The sequence below is a fragment of the Elephas maximus genome, chromosome X (genome assembly GCF_024166365.1).
Source record: "Elephas maximus indicus isolate mEleMax1 chromosome X, mEleMax1 primary haplotype, whole genome shotgun sequence".
Taxonomy (NCBI): domain Eukaryota; kingdom Metazoa; phylum Chordata; class Mammalia; order Proboscidea; family Elephantidae; genus Elephas; species Elephas maximus.
Genome location: NC_064846.1, coordinates 1,365,502 through 1,385,690, shown reverse-complemented (window position 1 = coordinate 1,385,690; position 20,189 = coordinate 1,365,502). Strand labels below are relative to the sequence as shown.

Here is a 20,189-nt window from a genome sequence, read left to right as displayed (position 1 = left end):
CTGAATGTCTTCTATAATCCAGTCTTTTTTGAGCAGGGTATTGTTCAATTTCCAAGTGTTTGATTTCTTTTCCCTGCTTTTCCTGTTATTGATTTCCACGTTTATGGCCTTATGGTCAGAGAAGATGCTTTGTAATATTTCAATGTTTTGGATTCTGCTAAGGCTTGCTTTATGACCTAATATGTGGTCTATTCTAGACAATGTTCCATGTGCACTAGAAAAGAAAGTATACTTGGTTGCTGTTGGGTGGAGTGTTCTGTATATGTCTACAAGGTGAAGTTGGTTAATTGTGGCATTTAGATCTTCCGTGTCTTTACCGAGCTTCTTTCTGGATGTCCTGTCCTTCACCAAAAGTGGTGTGTTGAAGTCTCCTACTATTATTGTGGAGCTGTCTATCTCACTTTTCAATGCTGGTAGAGTTTGTTTCATGTATCTTGCAGCCCTGTCATTGGGTGCATAAATATTTAATATGGTTATATCGACTTGGTGTATTGTCCCTTTAATCATTATATAGTGTCCTTCCTTACCCTTTCCTATTGTTTTTAACTTTAAAGTCTATTTTGTCAGAAATTAGTATTGCCACTCCTGCGCTTTTTTGATTGTTGTTTGCTTGATATATTTTTTTCCACCCTTTGAGTTTTTGTTTGTTTGTCTCTTATTCTAAGGTGTGAGTCTTGTAGGCAGCATATAGACGGATCTTGTTTTTTAACCCATTCTGCTACTCTCTGTCTCTTTATTGGTGCATTTAGTCCATTTACATTCAGCATAATTATGGATAGTTATGAATTTAGTGCTGTCATTTTGATGTCTTTTTTTGTGTGTGTTGTTGACAGTTTCTTTTTCCCACTTAATTTTATCTGCTGAGTATATATTGTTGTCCTTTCCTCATATTTGTTGTTGTTGATTTTGTTTCTGCTGAGTCTCTATTTTTCCCTTGTATTGTATTTTGATAAGTAGGATAGTTTGTCTCCTTTGTGGTTACCTTATTATTATTATTATTATTATTATTTACCCCTATTTTTCTAAATTTAAAACTAACTTTTATTTCTTTGTATCGTTGTAACTTCCTCTCCATATGGAAGGTCTATGATTACATTTCTTAGGCCCTCTTTATCGTTTTGATGTTGTCTTCTTTTATATAATAACTTCGCTGTTACCCTGTCTTGGGCTTATTTTTATAATTTTTTTTTAATTTCCCTGTCTGGGTTGACTTCTGATTGCTCTGCGCAGTGTTCTAGTCTTGGGTTGATACCTGATATTATGGATTTTCTAACCAAAGAACTCCCTTTGGTATTTCTCGTAGTTTTGGTTTGGTTTTTATGAATTCCCTAAACTTGTGTTTATCTGGAAATGTCTTAATTTCACCTTCATATTTAAGAGACAATTTTGCTGGCTATATGATTCTTGGCAGGCAATTTTTTCCTTCAATTTTTTAAATATGTCATCCCATTGCCTTCTTGCCTGCATGGTTTCTGCTGAGCAGTCTGAGCTTATTCTTATTGGCTCTCCTTTGCAGGTGGCTTTTCCTTTATCTCTCGCTGCTCTTATAATTCTCTCTGGTTTTGGCAAGTTTGATTATAATATGTCTTGGTGAGTTTCTTTTCAGATCTACCTTATATGGAGTTCGATGAGCATCTTGGATAGATATCTTCTCATCTTTCACAATATCAGGGAAGTTTTCTGCCAACAAATTTTCAACAATTTTCTCTGTATTTTCTGTTATCCTTCCCTGTTCTGGTACTCCAATCACTGGTAGGTTATTTCTCTTGATAGAGTCCCACATGATTCTTAAGGTTTCTTCCTTTTTTTTAATTCTTTTATCTGATTTTTCTTCAAATATATTAGTGCCAAGTGATTTATCTTCGAGTTCAGAAATTCTAGCTTCTACTTGCTCAGTTCTGCTCCTCTGACTTTCTAGAGTTGTCTAATTCTGTAATTTTATTGTTAATCTTCTGAATTTCTGATTGCTGTCTCTCTATGGATTTTTTCAGCTTATTAAACTTTTCATTATGTTCCTGAATAATCTTTCTAATTTCTTCAGTTGCTTTATCTGTGTGTTCCTTGGCTTGTTCTGCGTAGTGCCTCATTTCCTTCCTGATGTCTTGAAGGGTTCTGTATATTAAACTTTTGTATTCTGCATCTGGTAATTTCAGAAATGCATTTTCATCTAGAAAATCCCTGGATTCTTTGTTTTGAGAGCTTGTTGAGGTGATCATGGTCTGTTTCTTTATGTGACTTGATATTGACTGTTGTCTCTGAGCCATCTATAAGTTATTGTATTAGCTTTTGCTTGCTTACTGTGTTGTAGCTGCTTGCTTTGTTTTGTTTTGGTATACCCCTATGGGTTGCTTTAGTGAGCTACCTTGATTATTTTCACCTTTGGAGCTCTGGTGTCCTGTCCCCAGCTGGCTAGAGCTGTTATCAGGATATCAGTCTAGGCGTCCATTCAGTTTTCTTTTATGAATTCAGCTCCAGTTTCCAGGTAGCTGATCATCAAGTTTGTGGTACAGGCTCTGTGCTACAGTCTTAGAGGGGCAGGGGTGATTGGCGTATATACCGGTATCTGATTGCAGCAGGGAGTCACGCTCTGAACAAGGCAGGGGGCTAAGAACCGACCTCCGAGTGTCTCTGAGGAAAACGCGTCCCTGTTCCCTAGAGCATGCTGTTGGGTGAGTTCTGCATACGGACTATGGGCACCCAAAGTTTCTGGTTGTAAGGACTGGGAGGTACCAGTTATCTCTGGACCCCTGTCGCGGGTGGCTGGGTGACCTGAGTGGAGCTACCAGTCCTTAGGTCCCTGGTGTGGGTAGGCGAGGATCTTGTTTAATAGGCAAAGCAATGTCAAACGTCAAACACCCACTTCTCCACTGCACAGCTGAAATGGTTGGAGTTTGCCAACAAGGGCCTATTATCCCCAAATAGGCCCACACAAGTCCATGCAGAAGGGAAAGGTGCTCAAGGTCCATGGACGGTTTATGCCTGGCATGGGGCTGCTTCTGTCTTGAGTTCCCCCGGTTAATGGAGGTAGCAAATTATCTTTTCCCCCCAGTTGGAAATTTTTTCCTTCCCCAAGGCCGGGAGGATGGCTCCATGTTCTCACCAGGGTCTATCTTAGGCCTAGGGATTCAGCCGCTGAAGCTAGCTTGGGGGTGGGGGGGGGGCACGGTAAAATATCTGCAAGTCCTTAGCTTTTGCCGAGAGCGCCATTCTCCCCAGGTCCCGGAGGTGTGAGCGGGCTGTGTGGCTGCTGCTTCTCCCTGAGGAAACTGCAGCCGAATGCTAGGACCAACCCGCCGCCTCTGCAGCTGCTCAGGGAATGGTGCCTGAGGGCTCCCCACGATTCAGGGCCGGCAACTCCTCTCCACTTCTGAACAGTCTCTTCCTCCCCCTGCCCCTCAGTTTGTTGTCTAAGCTTGCCTTTGATGCTCAGGGATCCCAGCTTGTCACAAATATACTCATTTCACTTGTTTTTTCAGGTCTTTGTTGTAAAGAGGGCTGGATGGAAGCGTCTGTCTATTCTGTCATCTTGGCTCCACCTTGGGTTTTTTTTTTTAATAGGTTTTATAGAGATTTCTTTTTACAAGGTTAAGGAAAATTCCTTCAATTCCTAATTTGCTAACAGGATTTTTCATGAATAAATGTTGAGTTCTATCGAATGCCTTTTATGTATCTGAGACAATCATATCAGTTTCCTTAAATCTGATAATGTGGATGGTTGTATTAACAGATTTTCTTGATTTATGGTTACAATATTTTATCTTATTTATCTTAGAATATTAATAGATATTTATATTTTTTAAAGTTTTCTCCTGTTTATTTTGGTCTCTATCTTTTATGTTAGCACTGTCCTGAAATGTCTGATAATCATAGGCTATCTGCTTGTATTTAATTGTACTAAAACTTTGAGTACATGGGTGGTGCTTGTCAACTGTGGGCTTTACTACAGGGTGATCTCACTAGGCAGTTTTGTTGGGAAACTCCCAATGTCAGTACCTAGGTCCTGCTTCTTGGGCTTGTCAAAGTGCCCAGGGAAGTATCTTCCAATCTCCAGATTCAAGTGTAAAGGTATGGTTGTCAACATTCTGGAGAAAAGGGTGGAATAGTGGAGAAGAAGGTTGCGGGGTGGGGGGGTGGTCCTCATATCCATTATGCATATTCACTTAATCCCCTTGTTTATAACATATTATTCTTGAACAACTGTGTCTGGTGTGCCCCAGTCCAGAGACCTCTTGTTTTATACTCTTTCCATGTTTTCTGTGGAGGTACAGTATGGGAAGTCACAACACATCAGCTCCATGGAGTAGGGGAGGGAATCTTGGAATTTACTTGGTTCTGAAACAGACTTTTGACCACTACACCTTATTTTATTTCCCCTTCATGCCTACTTCCAGAACTACCTACAATGAATACTTCCTGAACTCTTTGGGTATTCCACAGTAGAAGTCAAGTTCTTGCCTTTCCCCCAGATTATTTAGTATTTAGCCTTCTTTGGTCTGGTAAGTAACTTACTACTCATCCATCTGCTTTCTAGTATCCAATATGTTACTGCTATTTTTCTTCTCTAATTCTGCACATCCTTGTGGGGTTTAGCCTTTTAAAAATATCTTTACTGATATTTTACAAAGTGTTTTGGGATGAAGGGAAAAATAGATGCTTGTGCTCAATCTGCCTTCTTTACCAAGATGACTATTAATAGATTTTTCTAATTTTAAACCAAGCTTGCATGCCTAGGATAAATAAATAAATCCAATTGTTCATGATATATTATATATAATCCATTTTATATATTCTGGTTTCATTTTGCTAAAATCTTCCTCAGGAAGATTGGCGGTTCAAACCCACCCACGGAAGAGAAGTCGGGTTATCTGCTTCCATAAAGATTACAGCCAAGAAAACGCTATGGGGCAGCTCTATTCTGTAACTCATGGGACTGCCATGATGCAGAATCTACTCAATGGCAACGGAATTGGTTTGGATTTTTGGCGGACTACACATCTTAAACAAAAATTAACTCAAAATGGATCACAGACCTAAATATGAAGCTTAAAACCATAATAATTTTAGAAGAATGCATAGGAGAAAATCCTCATGACCTGGGGTTAGGCAAAGAATTCTTAGACATGATGACAGTACATTAAAAAAAAATCAACAAATTGGATTTCATCAAAATTAAAAATATTTGCTCTGCAAAAGACACATACTACAGAATCAGAGAAAGTTTCTGAGAATCACATATCCACCAAAGGACTTGTGTGCAGAATATATATTAAAAAAAAACTCTCAAAACGCAAAAATAAGAAAACAACCCGATTAAAAATTGGGCAAAAGGCTTGAACAGATATATACTCCACCAAAGGGGATATATGGGTGGCATAGTAAACACTTGAGAATATATCCAATATCATTTACTATCACGGAAATACAAATTAAAACCACAATGATACACCACTACACATCTATTAGAATGTCTACATTAAAAAAAAAAACAATTTGACAATACCAAGTATGCTGATTAGGGTGTGGAGCAATTGGAAATCTCATAAATTACTGGTGGGAATGCAAAAGGATACACCTGCTATAGAAAATGGTTTGGCAGTTTCTTATAAAATTAAACAAAGTTACCAAATGACCCAGCAATCCCACTACTGGGTATTTACCCTAGAGCAGGGTTTCTCAACAGCAGCACTATTGACATTTGTTGGGCTGGGAGGGGCTGTCCTGTGCATTGTAGGATGTTTAACAGCATCCCTGGCCTCTATTCACCAGATGCCAGGAGCACCACCCCCGTGCCTCAGGTCATGGCAACAAAAAATATCTCTAGATATCCTTTGGGGGGAGGGGATGCAAAATCACCCCTGGCTGAGAACCATTGCCCTGGATAAATGAAAACTTCTGTCCATGAAAAATCCTTAAAAGAATGTTTATAAAAGGTCTATTCAGAACTGACAAAAATTTGAAATAGTCCTTCGGTGGGTGAGTGGATAAAAAAACTGTGGCATATCCATACACTTGAATGCTACTCAGCAATAAAACAAAATAAACCACTGATTGTGTTGTTGTGTTGTTAGGTGCCGTTGAGTCAGTTCCGACTCATAGCAACCCTATGCACAACAGAATGAAACACTGCCCGGTCCTGCGCCATCCTTACAATCGTTGTTATGCTTGAGCTCATTGTTGCAGCCACTGTGTCAGTCCACCTTGTTGAGGGTCTTCCTCTTTTCCACTGACCCTGTACTCTGCCAAGCATGATGTCCTTCTCCAGGGACTGATCCCTCCTGACAACACAGCCAAAGTATGTAAGACACAGTCTCGCCATCCTTGCTTCTAAGGAGCATTCGGGTTGTACTTCTTCCAAGACAGATTTGTTCTTTTGGCAGTCCATGGTATATTCAATATTCTTCGCCAACACCACAATTCAAAGGCGTCAACTCTTCTTCGGTCTTCCTTATTCATTGTCCAGCTTTCACATGCATATGATGCGGTTGAAAATACCATGGCTTGGGTCAGGCACACCTTAGTCTTCAGGTGACATCTTTGCTCTTCAACACTTTGAAGAGGTCCTTTGCAGCAGATTTACCCAGTGCAATACATCTTTTGATTTCTTGACTGCTGCTTCCATGGCTGTTGATGGTGGATCCAAGTAAAATGAAATCCTTGACAACTTCAATCTTTTCTCCATTTATCATGATGTTGCTCATTGGTCCAGTTGTGAGCATTTTTGTTTTCTTTATGTTGAGCTGCAATCCACACTGAAGGCTGTGGTCTTTGATCTTCATTAGTAAATGCTTCAAGTCCTCTTCACTTTCAGCAAGCAAGGTTGTGTCATCTGCATAACACAGGTTGTTAATGAGTCTTCCTCTAATCCTGATGCCCTGTTGTTCTTCATATAGTCCAGCTTCTCATATTATCTGCTCAGCATACAGATTAAATAGGTATGGTGAAAGAATACAACCCTGATTCACACCTTTGCTGACTTTAAACCAATCAGTATCCCCTTGTTCTGTCCCAACAACTGCCTCTTGATCTATGTAAAGGTTCCTCATGAGCACAATGCAGTGTTCTGGAATTCCCATTCATCGCAGTGTTATCCATAGTTTGTTATGATCCACACAGTTGAATGCCTTTGCATAGTCAATAAAACACAGGTAAACATCCTTCTGGTATTCTCTGCTTTCAGCCAGGAGCCATCTGACATCAGCAATGATATCCCCGCTTGACGTCCTCTTCTGAAACCAGCCTGAATTTCTGGCAGTCCCCTGTCGATATACTGCTGCAGCCGTTTTTGAATGATCTTCAGCAAAATTTTGCTTCTGTGTGATATTAATGATATTGTTCTATAATTTCCACATTCGGTTGGATCACCTTTCTTGGGAATAGGCATAAATATGGATGTCTTCCAGTCAGTTGGCCAGGAAGCTGTCTTCCATATTTCTTGGCATAGACGAGTGAGCACCTCCAGCATTGCATATGTTTGTTGAAACATCTCAGTTGATATTCCATCAATTCCTGGAGACTTGTCTTTCGCCAATGCCTTCATAGCAGCTTGGACTTCTTCCTTCAGTACCATCGGTTCCTGATCATATGCCACTTCTTGAAATGGTTGAATATCAACTAATTCTTTTTGTTATAATGACTCTGTGTATTCTTTCCATCTTCTTTTGATGCTTCCTATGTCGTTTAATATTTTCCCCATGGAATCCTTCACTATTGCAACTCGAGGCTTGAATTTTTTCTTTAGTTCTTTCAGCTTGAGAAATGCCGAGTGTGTTCTTCCCTTTTGGTTTTCCATCTCCAGCTCTTTGCACATGTCATTATAATACTTTACTTTGTGTTCTTGAAAGGCCCTTTGAAATCTTCTGTTCGGTTCTTTTACTTCATCAATTCTTACTTTTGCTTTAGCTGCTCGACGCTCAAGAGCAAGTTTCAGAGCCTCCTCTGACACCCATCTTGGTCTTTTCTTTCTTTCCTGTCTTTTCAGTGACCTCTTGCTTTCTTCACGTATGATGTCCTTGATGTCATTCCACAACTCATCTGGTCTTCAGTCACTAGTGTTCAATGTGTCAAATCTATTCTTGAGGTGGTCTCTAAATTCAGGTGGGATATACTCAAGGTCATATTTTGGCTCTCATGGACTTGCTCTGATTTTCTTCAGTTTCAGCTTGAACTTGCATATGAGCAATTGATGGTCTGTTCCACAGTCAACCCCTGGCCTTGTTCTGACTGATGATATTGAGCTTTTCCATTGTCTCTTTCCACAGATGTAGTCAATTTGATTTCTGTGTGTTCCACCTGGCAAGGTTCATGTATATAGTCGCCGTTTATGTTGGTGAAAGAAGGTATTTGCAACGAAGAAGTCGTTGGTCTTGCAAAATTCTATCATTTGATCTCCGGCATTGTTTCTATCACCAGGGCCATATTTTCCAACTACTGATCCTTCTTCTTTGTTTCCAACGTTCGCATTCCAATCACCAGTAATTATCAATGTATCTTGATTGCATGTTCGATCAATTTCAGACTGCAGCAGCTGATAAAAATCTTCAGTTTCTTCATGTTTGACCCTAGTGGTTGGTGCGTAAATTTGAATAATAGTCGTATTAACTGGTTTCCTTGTAGGTGTATGGATATTATCCTATCACTGACAGTGTTGTACTTCAGGATAGATCTTGAAATGTCCTTTTTGATGATGAATGCAACACCATTCCTCTTTGAGTTGTCATTCCCAGCATAGTAGACTATATGATTGTCCGATTCAAAATGGCCAGTTCCAGTACATTTCAGCTCACTAATGCCTAGGATATCGATGTTTATGTGTTCCATTTCATTTTTGATGATTTCCAATTTTCCTAGATTCATACTTCGTACATTCCAGGTTCCAATTATTAATGGATGTTTGTAGTTGTTTCTTATCATTTTGAGTCGTGCCACATCAGCAAATGAAGGTCCGGAAAGCTTGACTCCATCCACCTCATTAAGGTCAACTCTACTTTGAGGAGGCAGCTCTTCTCCACTGATATTTTGAATCCCTTACCAACATGAAGGTCTCATTTTCTGGCACTATATCAGACAAGGTTCTGCTACTATTCATAAGGTTTTCACTGGCCAATTTTTTTAGAAATAGATCTCCAGGTCATTCTTCCTAATCTGTCTTAGTCTGGAAGCTCCACTGAAGCCTGTCCACCATGAGTGACCCTACTGGTATTTGAATATTGGTGACATAGCTTCCAACATCACAGCAACTAGCAAGCCACCACAATACAAACTGACAGACAAGTGGTCAGTATTCTGGGCTCTTAATCTACTCTGTCGTCTTGCCTAGTAATGCACAGAGACAGTTATTGGCCAATGAATATAAACTCAGACAAGGAATCAATCCTTAACCATGCTGTTAATGAAACACTGGCCTTTCTCACAACCTCAAAGATCAGAAATGAACTGTTGGGGTCTGGATGACTCTGCATTTGCTTCCATAAAGTTTTAGGTTTACTTCCCTTTTCTGTTCTCTGGAGACAGAGTACAGCTGTTCAGCATCCTTTATGAGTGCTTTCTTCTAGAAGTTTCCCAAGGGCTATTACTAAATGTGAGAAACATTGGGAAGACCACAGCAGATTTGTATATGAGTCATTTCCCATCTGCATATGGTTAAGTGCACTTACAACACAATTTTTAGGAAATAAACAGGAAAAGAAGCGTTTTCTTATTGCTTCAAGAGGAATTGCCATTTTGATATTTTCAATTGCCTCCTATCTGCATGTAGAAGATGGGAAAATGATCTTCTCAGTGCCTTGTACTCTGTCCTTCTAAGATTTCTTTTCAAAATTTCACAGTTCAAATGGAAGCTCTCTTTAGAGTTCCCTACATTTCTAAACTGCAGAATGGGCAATTCTAACTAACCATAAAAACCAAACCCACTGCTGTTGAGTCAATTCCGACTCATAGCAACCCTACAGAATTAAAGTGCCTGATAATTGCCAGAGGTGCTAAAAGCCCTCTTCCTCATCAAAACCCCTGGTCTCGATAGAATCCATGATGAAGAGAATAGAAAGGACAGCAGAGGGCAGGGGAGATATATTAGGGCTCTTGAACTGTAAACTGTAAATGGTTAACAAAAGGATAGAGAAGTCAAGTCTCTATCCACTCAAGTCTACAGAAAGACACTATAACAGGAGTCTCCTGAGGCTAAGACACATTCACACTCAAAGTCCATGGCACGGGGGTCCCCCCATTGCACCAGCACCCACTCACCCAGTCTTCTCCTCCCCCCATCGTAGGACCGTGATTTGTCCTCTGGGAAGGTTCAGAGTTAGTCAGGTCAGGGACACTAGGAAGTAAGGCAGTGCTCTGGTGGAAGGGGAAGCCCTGGTGGCGTAGTGGTTAAGTGCTATAGCTGCTAACCAAGAGGTCGGCTGTTCAAATCTGCCAGGCGCTCCTTGGAAACTCTATGGGGCAGTTGTACTCTGTCCTATAGGGTCGCTATGAGTCAGAATCAACTTGACAGCAGTGGGTGGTTTGGGTTTCTGGTAGAAGGGAGGCATCCAATATGTGAGTTTTCACAGCCTAGACTCTGCACATTCAGCCTACTGTGGTCAAACAGGGCATCACAGCACCAGTGAAAAGAATTACTGGCATTTCCATTTTCCCATTACGCGTGCCTTAGCCCCAGGTTCTCTTGAAATACTATAGCTTCAAAATGGCATGAGGAGTTGAATATTGCAGCTTCAAATCAATTTTTTGCCAGTCTAGAAAACCTTGTGACCTGGTTTTACAATCAAGTGATTGTTTTAAGACTGCACCGGGCTTTCTTAAGGGTATGCTTCCTTTAAAATAAACTTTTAAGAGTATATGTTAGGATGAAAAATAGAATAAGTGTGCAAAATACGGAATTACCATTTGGATATAGGTTTCTTCCTCTTCTCTGGAAATAGGATTGGCAAAAAATCTTGCAGCATTAATACCATTTCTTTCTGAAGAGAGAAAGCTGGTTCGATTGCTAAGAACAAAAATACAGATGAGGTCAAAGCAATGTCTTACAGCTGCTCTGAAAGCCAGCCAGGAACTTACATGGCCCCCATGAGGCTTCAGCCCTCCCCTTCCAGACACAATTTCCTTCCGGCCAAGGCAACTCCTGAGCAGCAAAGACTACCCAATAACTTCTGTCGCACTCTGGGGCAAATGGCTCCTAATTCTCAAAAGCTGCTTTTCTCCAGGGCCTACACTTGACATGGCTCATGAGATTTCTAGAAACAGACCAAGGCATCAAATCATTTAGCAAAAGATGCTCCTTTGGGCCTCTCTTGTTTCCATTCAAAGTAAGCAGGAAAAGTAGGGAAACCCAGTGTGATGGTTCCTCTCATAGGATGAGGACAAGACTCTAAATAGACTTCCATCCTACTCCAGAGTCAGAAGCACAGGCTAAGGCTCTCTGAAGTCTTGGCTGGAAATATAGCTCATTGTAGAATTCCAATTTAGAAAGTGATTGTGTTTAGTGACATTTAGACAGTACCAAGAAATGCCCATGCTAGGCTTAGAACTCTGAAAATACAACTTCTAAAAAGTGAGATGAGAGAATTTTGGGGTATCCAGCTACCCAGCTCATGAACCATCCTTCCTTATCAAGAACTCCCTTCCCCTACCTGTTTACAAGGCTGGGCTTCTGGAAGCCATGTTGATACTATTGACCACACCCCCTGAACCACACAGCTCTTTGAACTCAGGCTGGGACAATACAATTCTCTCTCCCAGGAAATATGAACTGGGGCCGAAAAAGAGCACATCTCTCTTGGTTCTGGAATGGTAACATGTAAATAACCTCAGGACCTATGGTTCAGCTATCTTTGATCATGAGAATTATGGAGCAGAGAAAACAGTTCTGCAAAGAAAATGAGCGCAAGTAAAGAGAGAATTCCTTAGGTTCCCAGCAGCACTCTAGTTCCTGGTTCCAGTATCCTAGAAGACTCAGTTATATTCCTTCCTCTGGCTCTTGATAATAAATCCTGCCCCTCCTTTAGCATAAGCTAGCTCAAGTGGGCTTTGACTACATTTACTCAAAGAGACCTAATGAAGAAAGGGCACTGTCTGTGCTGATGAGGTCCTTGTGAGTTATCAAAGACTTACCAAGGCACAGTGAGGGTCCTGGTTAGAGACGCATGCTCCCGGATGGTGGAGAGGTTTCTCAGGTCCAGTGGAGGTGGCCGTGCTACAAGATAACACACAGTATCCAGTATGGTGTAAGTTTTCAGGAATGCAAGGCCAGAATCTAAAGACTGTAAAACTATGATATTCTACTTTCCTAGCGTACCAAATCCAAATTTACTAACAAGTATCACTGATGATAAACGTGAATTTCACTGTCCTACTCTTTCTTGCCTCCCTGGGAATAGAGAGGACAACTATTGAGCAAGTGGACACAATACCAGCTGGAGGTAACAATGAGGTGATACATCCATTCAACACATATTTATTGAGAATTCACTATATGTCAGGTACTGTCCTATGTGTGGAAGGCACAGTATGAACACAACAGACCAAAGTCTCTACCCTTTTGGGATCCTAATGTCTACTTCACACTCAACAGTTCCAAAACTGAAAATTTACCTTTTCTTATCCTAGGCAGAGATGATCGCCCATGTTCTAGTCTTTCCCACCTCCAATTCATCCTCTACCTACTGGTCCTTCTGCCTATAACATTCTTCCCCATCTTTTTGACTGGTTGCTCATCTTCTGATCCTAGCTCAAAGTCCCCTGCTTAGGGAGGCCTTCTTTGACCTCAAGATTAGATCAGGCTCCACATCACAGGTGCTCATGAGTTCCCATACTTATCCGTCACAGTTTGTGATGAACATTCACCTGTGTTTATTTGATTCAGGTCTAGACTGTGCATTCCATGAGTACAGGGTTTTTTTCTGGTTTGTTCATTGCAGTAGCCTTTGCATCTAGTGAAGTGTCTGGCACACAGTAAGTGCTCTGACCCTTATCCCACCTCAGTGGCCCACCTTGCTGTGTTAGTCACGCATGTATTCCTTGGTCACTGTCTTATCATTTGTTTTGTATCTCTTTCCTCCACTAGATTATATGAAGAGAGATTGTCTAAAAAGACAGAGGAGGAAGGAATACTTCCTAATTCATTCCATGAAGCAAACATAACCCTGATATGCAAACCAGACAAAGACACCACAAGAAAAGAAAACTACAGGCCAGTATCTCTTAGGAATAAAGATACAAAAATCCTCAACAAAATGCTAGTGAACAGAATCCAACAGCATATTAAAAGACCCATATACCATGACCAAGTGGGATTTATTCCAGGAATAAATGGAATAGTTCCACGTTGGAAAATCAATCAACATAATATACCACATCAATAGAACAAAGGAAGAGAACCACATGATCAACTCTATGGATGCAGAAAAAGCATTTGATAAAATCCAACACCCATTTTTGATCAGAACCCTAAAGAAGATTGGACTAAAAGGGAAATTCCTCAGTATGATTCAGGGTATATATATGAAAAGTAAACAGCCAACATTATACTTAACTGAGAAAGACTGAGAGCTTTCCCCTTGGAATTGGGAACAAGACAAGGGTGCTTGCTCTCACCACTTCTATTCAATATTGCATTAGAAGTCCTAGACAGAGCAATAAGACAAGAAAAAGGAATAAAAGTTATCCAGATTGGAAAAGAAGAAGTAAAATTATCTCTATTCAAAGATGATATAATCCTATATATAGAAAATCCCAAAGAGTCCACAAGAAACTTCTAGAGCAAATAGAGGAATTTAGCAAAGGTGCAGGGTACGAGGTCAAGAAAAAAAAATCAGCTGGGTTTCTATACACCAGCAATTAGAATTCTGAAAGGGAAATTAGTGAAACAATTCCATTTACAATAGCATCTAAGAGAATAAAATATCTAGGAATAAATCTAATCAGGGACATGAAGGACTTATACATGAAAACTATAAAACACTACTGAAAGAGATTAAAGAAGATTCAAAAAAAAAGGAAAGATGTTCCACGCTCATGGATTGGAAGACTTAATATTGTTAAGATGTCAATACTACCCAAAGTGATTTTTGGATTCAACGTAATGCCAATCAAAATTCCAACAGCCTTCTTTACAGAAATAGAAAAACTAATCCTCAACTTTATATGGAATAGCAAGAGGCCCCGAATAGTTCAAACAATGTTGAAAAAGAACAAAGTAGGAGGGCTCGCACTCTCTGACTTTAAAACACATTATACAGCTACAGTAATCCAAACAGCCTGGTACTGTGACAAATAAACCAACAGAATAGAACTGACAGTTCAGAAATAAACCCACACATCAATAGCCAACTGATTTTCGAAAAGGGTGCTAAGTTCATTTGATGGGAAAAGAAGAGTCTCTTCAATAAATGGTGCTGGGAAAAGTGGATTTCCACATGCAGAAGAATGAATCAGGATCCATGCCTCACACCATACACAAGACCCAATTCAAAATGGCTCAAGGACCTAAATGTGAAAACTAAAACCATAAAATTCTTAGAAGAACAAGCCGGGGCAATGCTGTCAGGCCTACCTTTCATCAATGGATTATGTAATATAATAACAAAAGCACAAACAGCAAAACACAAAATAAAGGAGATCTCATAAAAATTAAAAACTTTTGTTCACCAAAAGATTTTACAAAAAAAGTGAAAAGACAAGTTATTACTGAGAGAATATCTTCAGAAACCATATATCTGATAAGAGTCTAATAACCAAAATATATATAAAACTTTGACAACTTAACAACAAAAAGACAAATAGCCCAGTCATAAAATAGACAAAGGGCTTGAATAGATATTTCACCAAAGAGAACATTCAAATGGCCACCAATCACATGAAAAGATGTTCAGCATCATTAGCCATCAGAGAGATGCAAATCAAAACCACAATGAGATACTATTTCACTCCCACCAGGATGGAAGAAGACTCATTAACAACCTGCATTATGCAGATGACACAACCTTGCTTGCTGAAAGTGAAGAGGACTTGAAGCACTTACTGATGAAGATCAAAGACCACAGCCTTCAGTATGGATTACACCTCAACATAAAGAAAACAAAAATCCTCACAACTGGACCAATGAGCAACATCATGATAAATGGAGAAAAGACTGAAGTTGTCAAGGATTTCCTTTTACTTGGATCCACAATCAACAGCCATGGAAGCAGCAGTCAAGAAATCAAAAGATGCATTGCATTGGGTAATATGCTGCAAAGGACCTCTTTAAAGAGTTGAAGAGCAAAGATGTGACCTTGAAGACTAAGGTGCGCCTGACCCAAGCCATGGTATTTTCAATCGCATCATATGCATGTGAAAGCTGGACAATGAATAAGGAAGACTGAAGAAGAATTGACGACTTTGAATTGTGGTGCTGTGGAAGAGTACTGAATATACCGTGGACTGCCAGAAGAGCAAACAAATCTGTCTTGGAAGAAACACAGCCAGGGTGCTCCTTGGAAGTGAGGATGGCGAGACTGTGTCTCACATAATTTGGACATACTATCATTAGGGACCAGTCCCTGGAGAAAGACATCGTGTTTGGTAAAGTAGAAGATCAGAAAAAAAGAGGAACACCTTCTATGAGATGGATTGACACAGTGGCTGCAACAATGGGCAGTGTTTCATTCTGTTGTTATACATATAGGGTCTCTGTCATGGATTGAATTTGTCTCCCCAAAATATGTGTCCACTTGGCCAGGCCATGATTCCCAGTACTGTGTGGCTGTGCTTTTTGTGATGTGATGTAATTTTCCTACGTGTTGTAAATCCTACTCTCTGCCTATGGTTAATGAGACAAGATTAAGCTATGTTAAAGAAGATTAGAGTGGAATGCAACACTCTTACTCAGGTCACATCCCTGATGCAATGTAAGGGGGGTTTTCCTGGGGTGTGGCCTGCATAACCTTTTATCTTACAAGAGATAAAAGGAGAAGCAAGCAGAGAGGAGGGAGCTCATATCACCAAGAAAGCAGTGCTGGGAGCAGAGTGCGTCCTTTGGACCTGGGGTTCCTGTTAGGAGAAGCTCCTAGGCCAGGGGAAGATTGATGACAAGGACCTTCCTCCAGAGCCAACAGAGAGAGAAAGCCCTCCCCTGGAGCTGATGCCCTGAATTTGGACTTCTAGCCTACTAGGCTGTGAGAAGATAAATTTCTCTTTGTTAAAGCCATCCGCTTGTGGTATTTCTGGTATAGCAGAACTAGATGACTAAGACAGTTGCTATGAGTCAGAACCAACCCAATGGCACCTAACAACAACAACAGGAACATGCGCAAATTATTTAAAATTGAATAAAATTAAAAATTTAGGTTTTCAGTTGCACTACCCACATTTCAAGTGTTCAGTAACTACATTTCCATCATAATCTGTCCAAAGAAAAGTTCTCTTGGACGGTTTTGCTATAAAAAAATTAATTGATCCAAACAATAAAACCCACCTCACAGTTATGATCTCCTGTAAAATTGTTTCTGACCAGAATGAATGGTTATTTCCTCTGAACTTCATGAAATGGGGTCTGTTCTCCTATTTAGTGCTGACTTCATAGCGCTTCTTCTTCCAGGTGGTTTTGACATATCTTCCTCCTTCTCAGACTGAAAAACCCTCCTGTGTTCACACTTTTGCATCCCACCCAGTGCCTAGCACAGTTCTACACAGAGAGCAAATGTGCTTTAAGTGTGGTTTGACTTGAGTTGAAGAGAGTATGACTGGAACAGACCAGGCATGAGTAAAGGAGGCTTAGTTACCAGCTTTGGGCACAGCCATCTAAATGGTGGTATTTCCAAAGAGAAGGGATGGGGAGGTGGGAACAAACCAGAGGGAGTGCTAGAGATTATAGTCATTGCACGAAATGTTTCCTTGTAATCACATACCCTGACTAGGCAGGTGCAGGTGGGCAAGAATGGAGTCAGCAAGTTGCTGACCTGCTTTTCATCTTTCCCTCTTCTTATCTCTCTCTGTCCATGTTGTTTAGCAGACCAAAAAAGCTGACTCAGAGCAATGCAGAAGCTATGAGGAGCTTTGTGCACATAGGACTAGTCATAAATTGAATTATGTCCCCCCAAAAATGTGTGTATCAGTTGGGCTGGGCCATGATTCCCAGTATTGTGTGATTTTCCTATATATGGTAAATCCTGCTTCTATGATATTAATAAGGGAGGATGGGCGGCAGTTGTGTTAGTGAGGCAGGACTCAGCCTACAAGAATGGATTATGTCTTGAGGCAATCTCTTAAGAGATAAAAGACAGAAGCAAGCAGAGAGACAGGGGGACCTCATACCACCAAGAAAGCAGTGCCAGGAGCAGAGCGCATCCTTTGGACCTGGGGTTCCTGTACCGAGATGCTCCCAGACCAAGGGAAGACTGATGACAAGGACCTTCCTCCAGAGCCGACAGAGAGAGAAAGCCTTCCCCTGGAGCTGACGCCCTGAATTTGGACTTGTAGCCTACTAGACTGTGTGAAAATAAACCTCTCTTTGTTAAAACCATCCACTTGTGGTATTTCTGTTATAGCAGCACTAGATGACTAAGACAGGACTCCTACTGCTCATTGCCAAATATTTCTCCCATCTCCAAACACCTCTGCAGGTGGGCACACACAGAACAGTGAATGCTAAATTGCATGTGACCAGGCCAGCACATTTAGGAGTTAGTGTCAAAGGCCATTCTTGGCTGCCTTATTTCTAGGCTTTTTCTGGGAAAGCAGTCAAATATGAGCCCTCTGGAATGAACCTGGCTTTGTAGGCTGTATTTGAGGGTCACAGTGCCTGTAAGTCCCCAAGGCCTAGGACCCTGCCTCCTGACTCTTTCTGACATCCCAGTCTGGGGCAGCAAGCTTCCCCAGCCCTTCCCATTCTACCTGAGCCACTTTTTTCTAGTCATTATACTTTCCAGTCCTCTGAACGTACTTCTCTAGAGCTTCTTTCCCAGGGAAAGTCAAGAAGGAAACCTCTTTTACGCAGCTGCCAGAACCTTGCTCCCCTCTCCCTGCAAAGCAGACCTGGTCAAGTGGCTTACGTTTCCTTTGAGGCTTGAGATCTCTATTCACTGGAGGAGGCTCCAGGTCTACAGGTAGCTCAGGAAGTGGGCTCGAGATGCTTCCTGAGCTCATCGGGATGTAGTCATCAGGGCAACTGTGGGATCCAAGGCTCATGGCAGTGGCATGGGGGCCCATGGGCACATAGCTGTCTTCGGCACTGGCTGAAGCTGTGGGGCTCATTGGAGAGAACCTGCATGGCTGCAAGAGAACAGGTACAGGTTGGGAACCACAGACCAGTATGGAAACTGCTACTGGTGGGTAGCCGAGGCTGTACATATGCTTTCAGCTCCAAATTATTCAAGAATTAACTGTCAACTTTCTTAGGGAAAGCAAACAAGCTTCTAATTCAGGCTCTGCCTCTAGACTTAATATGCGAATGTAGGCAATGACTCTCCTAGATCTGATGCCAAAAGATAGAAGGTTATGAATTTATGCAAATGCTTTAAGTAGCTACCATAAGCTAGGCAAGTATTTGGACCATCTGAACTGGCAGGGCCCTTATAGAACGCCAGCGATTCACAAACATCTTTTAAATAAGTTCAGATCTTAAGGGGAGATTGAAGAGTCCTTAGAGATTCTGAGTGCTGAGCCTCAAAAGACTTCAGAGGCATATGTATAGGTCAGGCTAATTTTGGTAAAATTAAGGCTTAAAGGAAGCTGAGTACCAAACTTACCAAATTTAAACTAAGCCTCTTGTCTCGGTGTCTTAAGGATTGGCCTTCTACATCAGCTGCAAGAAACAAGCTGGGGTGGTTAGAAATGTAGGACATCAATTGAAACTAGGGTCCAAGTCCCCCCTGCGCTCAGCTCTGGTCAGACAGAGACATGTATGCAAGGCTTTCTACTGACTCTAGCTGAGCGGTCAGAATGCATTACCCAACAAATGGAAAATCAGACAAGATGCTGAAGAAATTTCTACCTGATGGCTTTGGTTCTCTCTATGAAGTAGGAGGAGATATAGTAGGTAATGAACAAATGCTTATTGCATTCATTAATTCTTCTGAGATTAGAGATCATGGAGGCAGAGCTGAAGGTCTACAGACAAGGAAGAAGGTTTGAAATAGCCCTTGTGATGAGTGGGAGAAAGGGGTGAGCACAGAAAGGATAGCATGGAAAGCCTAGTTGAGATCTGTAACCATGATCTTCTACAGCAATAGGCAGTTACTCAGGTACAGGCATGGAGACCGTTGGATTAATCAAGGGCTGGAAACTTATCAGGTGGGTGTAACAAATAGAGTGACATGTTATTTGGACTGGAGCAACCAGTCCCTGGAGAAGGACATCATGCTTGGTAAAGTAGAGGGTTGGTGGAAAAGAGGAAGACCCTCAATGAGATGGATTGACACAGTGGCTGCAACAATGGGCTCAAGCCTAACAATGACGTAAAAATTTAGAATAATTATTGAGTTTAATCCAGAAGACAGCAAGATATATGAGCCTGGACTCAGAGGAGATATGACTTTGGAAATTAGCAGTTAGAGATAGCAGTTAAAACCATAACAGTAAATGGATGTGATTACCTAGGTTAAGGGTGTTCAGAGAATTTAAGTAGAAAACCCTAGAGAATCCCCTGATTCAAAAAGCAGGAAGATGAGCTAGTAAAGGATCCTGAGAAAGAGTAATGAGAAAGTCAGGAACGTGTGGTGCCGTGAAAGCCTCAGGAAGGGGAGGATGGCCAACAATGCTCAATGCTGCTGAGAAGTCCAGCAAATGTTCTCAGAGTGTGGGGGGCAGAACAGAGCACCCTGCAAGAACGTGGAGATGTAAAAAATAAGATTGCCTCTGAGAAATAAACTTAAGAGTCAACATCATCTTAAAGTGAAAATAAGTCCCAGCTCAGAAAGATGTGATAGAGACTGATGGAAATAAGAATATGGATTTTATATATATAATAAAATAATAATTTTTATTTATTTTTTATTATATATAACCAAACCCAGTGCCGTCAAGTCGATTCCGACTCATAGCGACCCTATAGCACAGAGTAGAACTGCCCCATAAAATTTCCAAGGAGCACCTGGTGGATTTGAACTGCAGCCATAGCACTTAACCACTTCATATATATATGAAGAACCTGGTGACTGCTCCAGTAGAGATTACAGCCTAGAAAACCCTATGGGGCAGTTCTACTCTGTCCT

General features: G+C 41.0%; 1 protein-coding gene across 4 annotated transcripts in view; it reads right to left on the bottom strand.

Moving 5' to 3' along the window:
• GAB3 (GRB2 associated binding protein 3) overlaps positions 1-20,189 on the bottom strand; it is a 107,392-nt gene that overhangs the window by 12,194 nt on the left and 75,009 nt on the right. For all 4 annotated transcript variants that reach the window (XM_049872397.1, XM_049872399.1, XM_049872400.1 and 1 more), the window contains 4 exons: positions 18,726-18,781; positions 18,030-18,249; positions 12,112-12,193; positions 10,885-10,987 (listed from right to left, as the gene is read on the bottom strand). In XM_049872397.1, the coding sequence (XP_049728354.1) occupies positions 10,885-10,987; positions 12,112-12,193; positions 18,030-18,249; positions 18,726-18,781 (461 nt within the window). The remainder of the gene's footprint in view (positions 1-10,884; positions 10,988-12,111; positions 12,194-18,029; positions 18,250-18,725; positions 18,782-20,189) is intronic.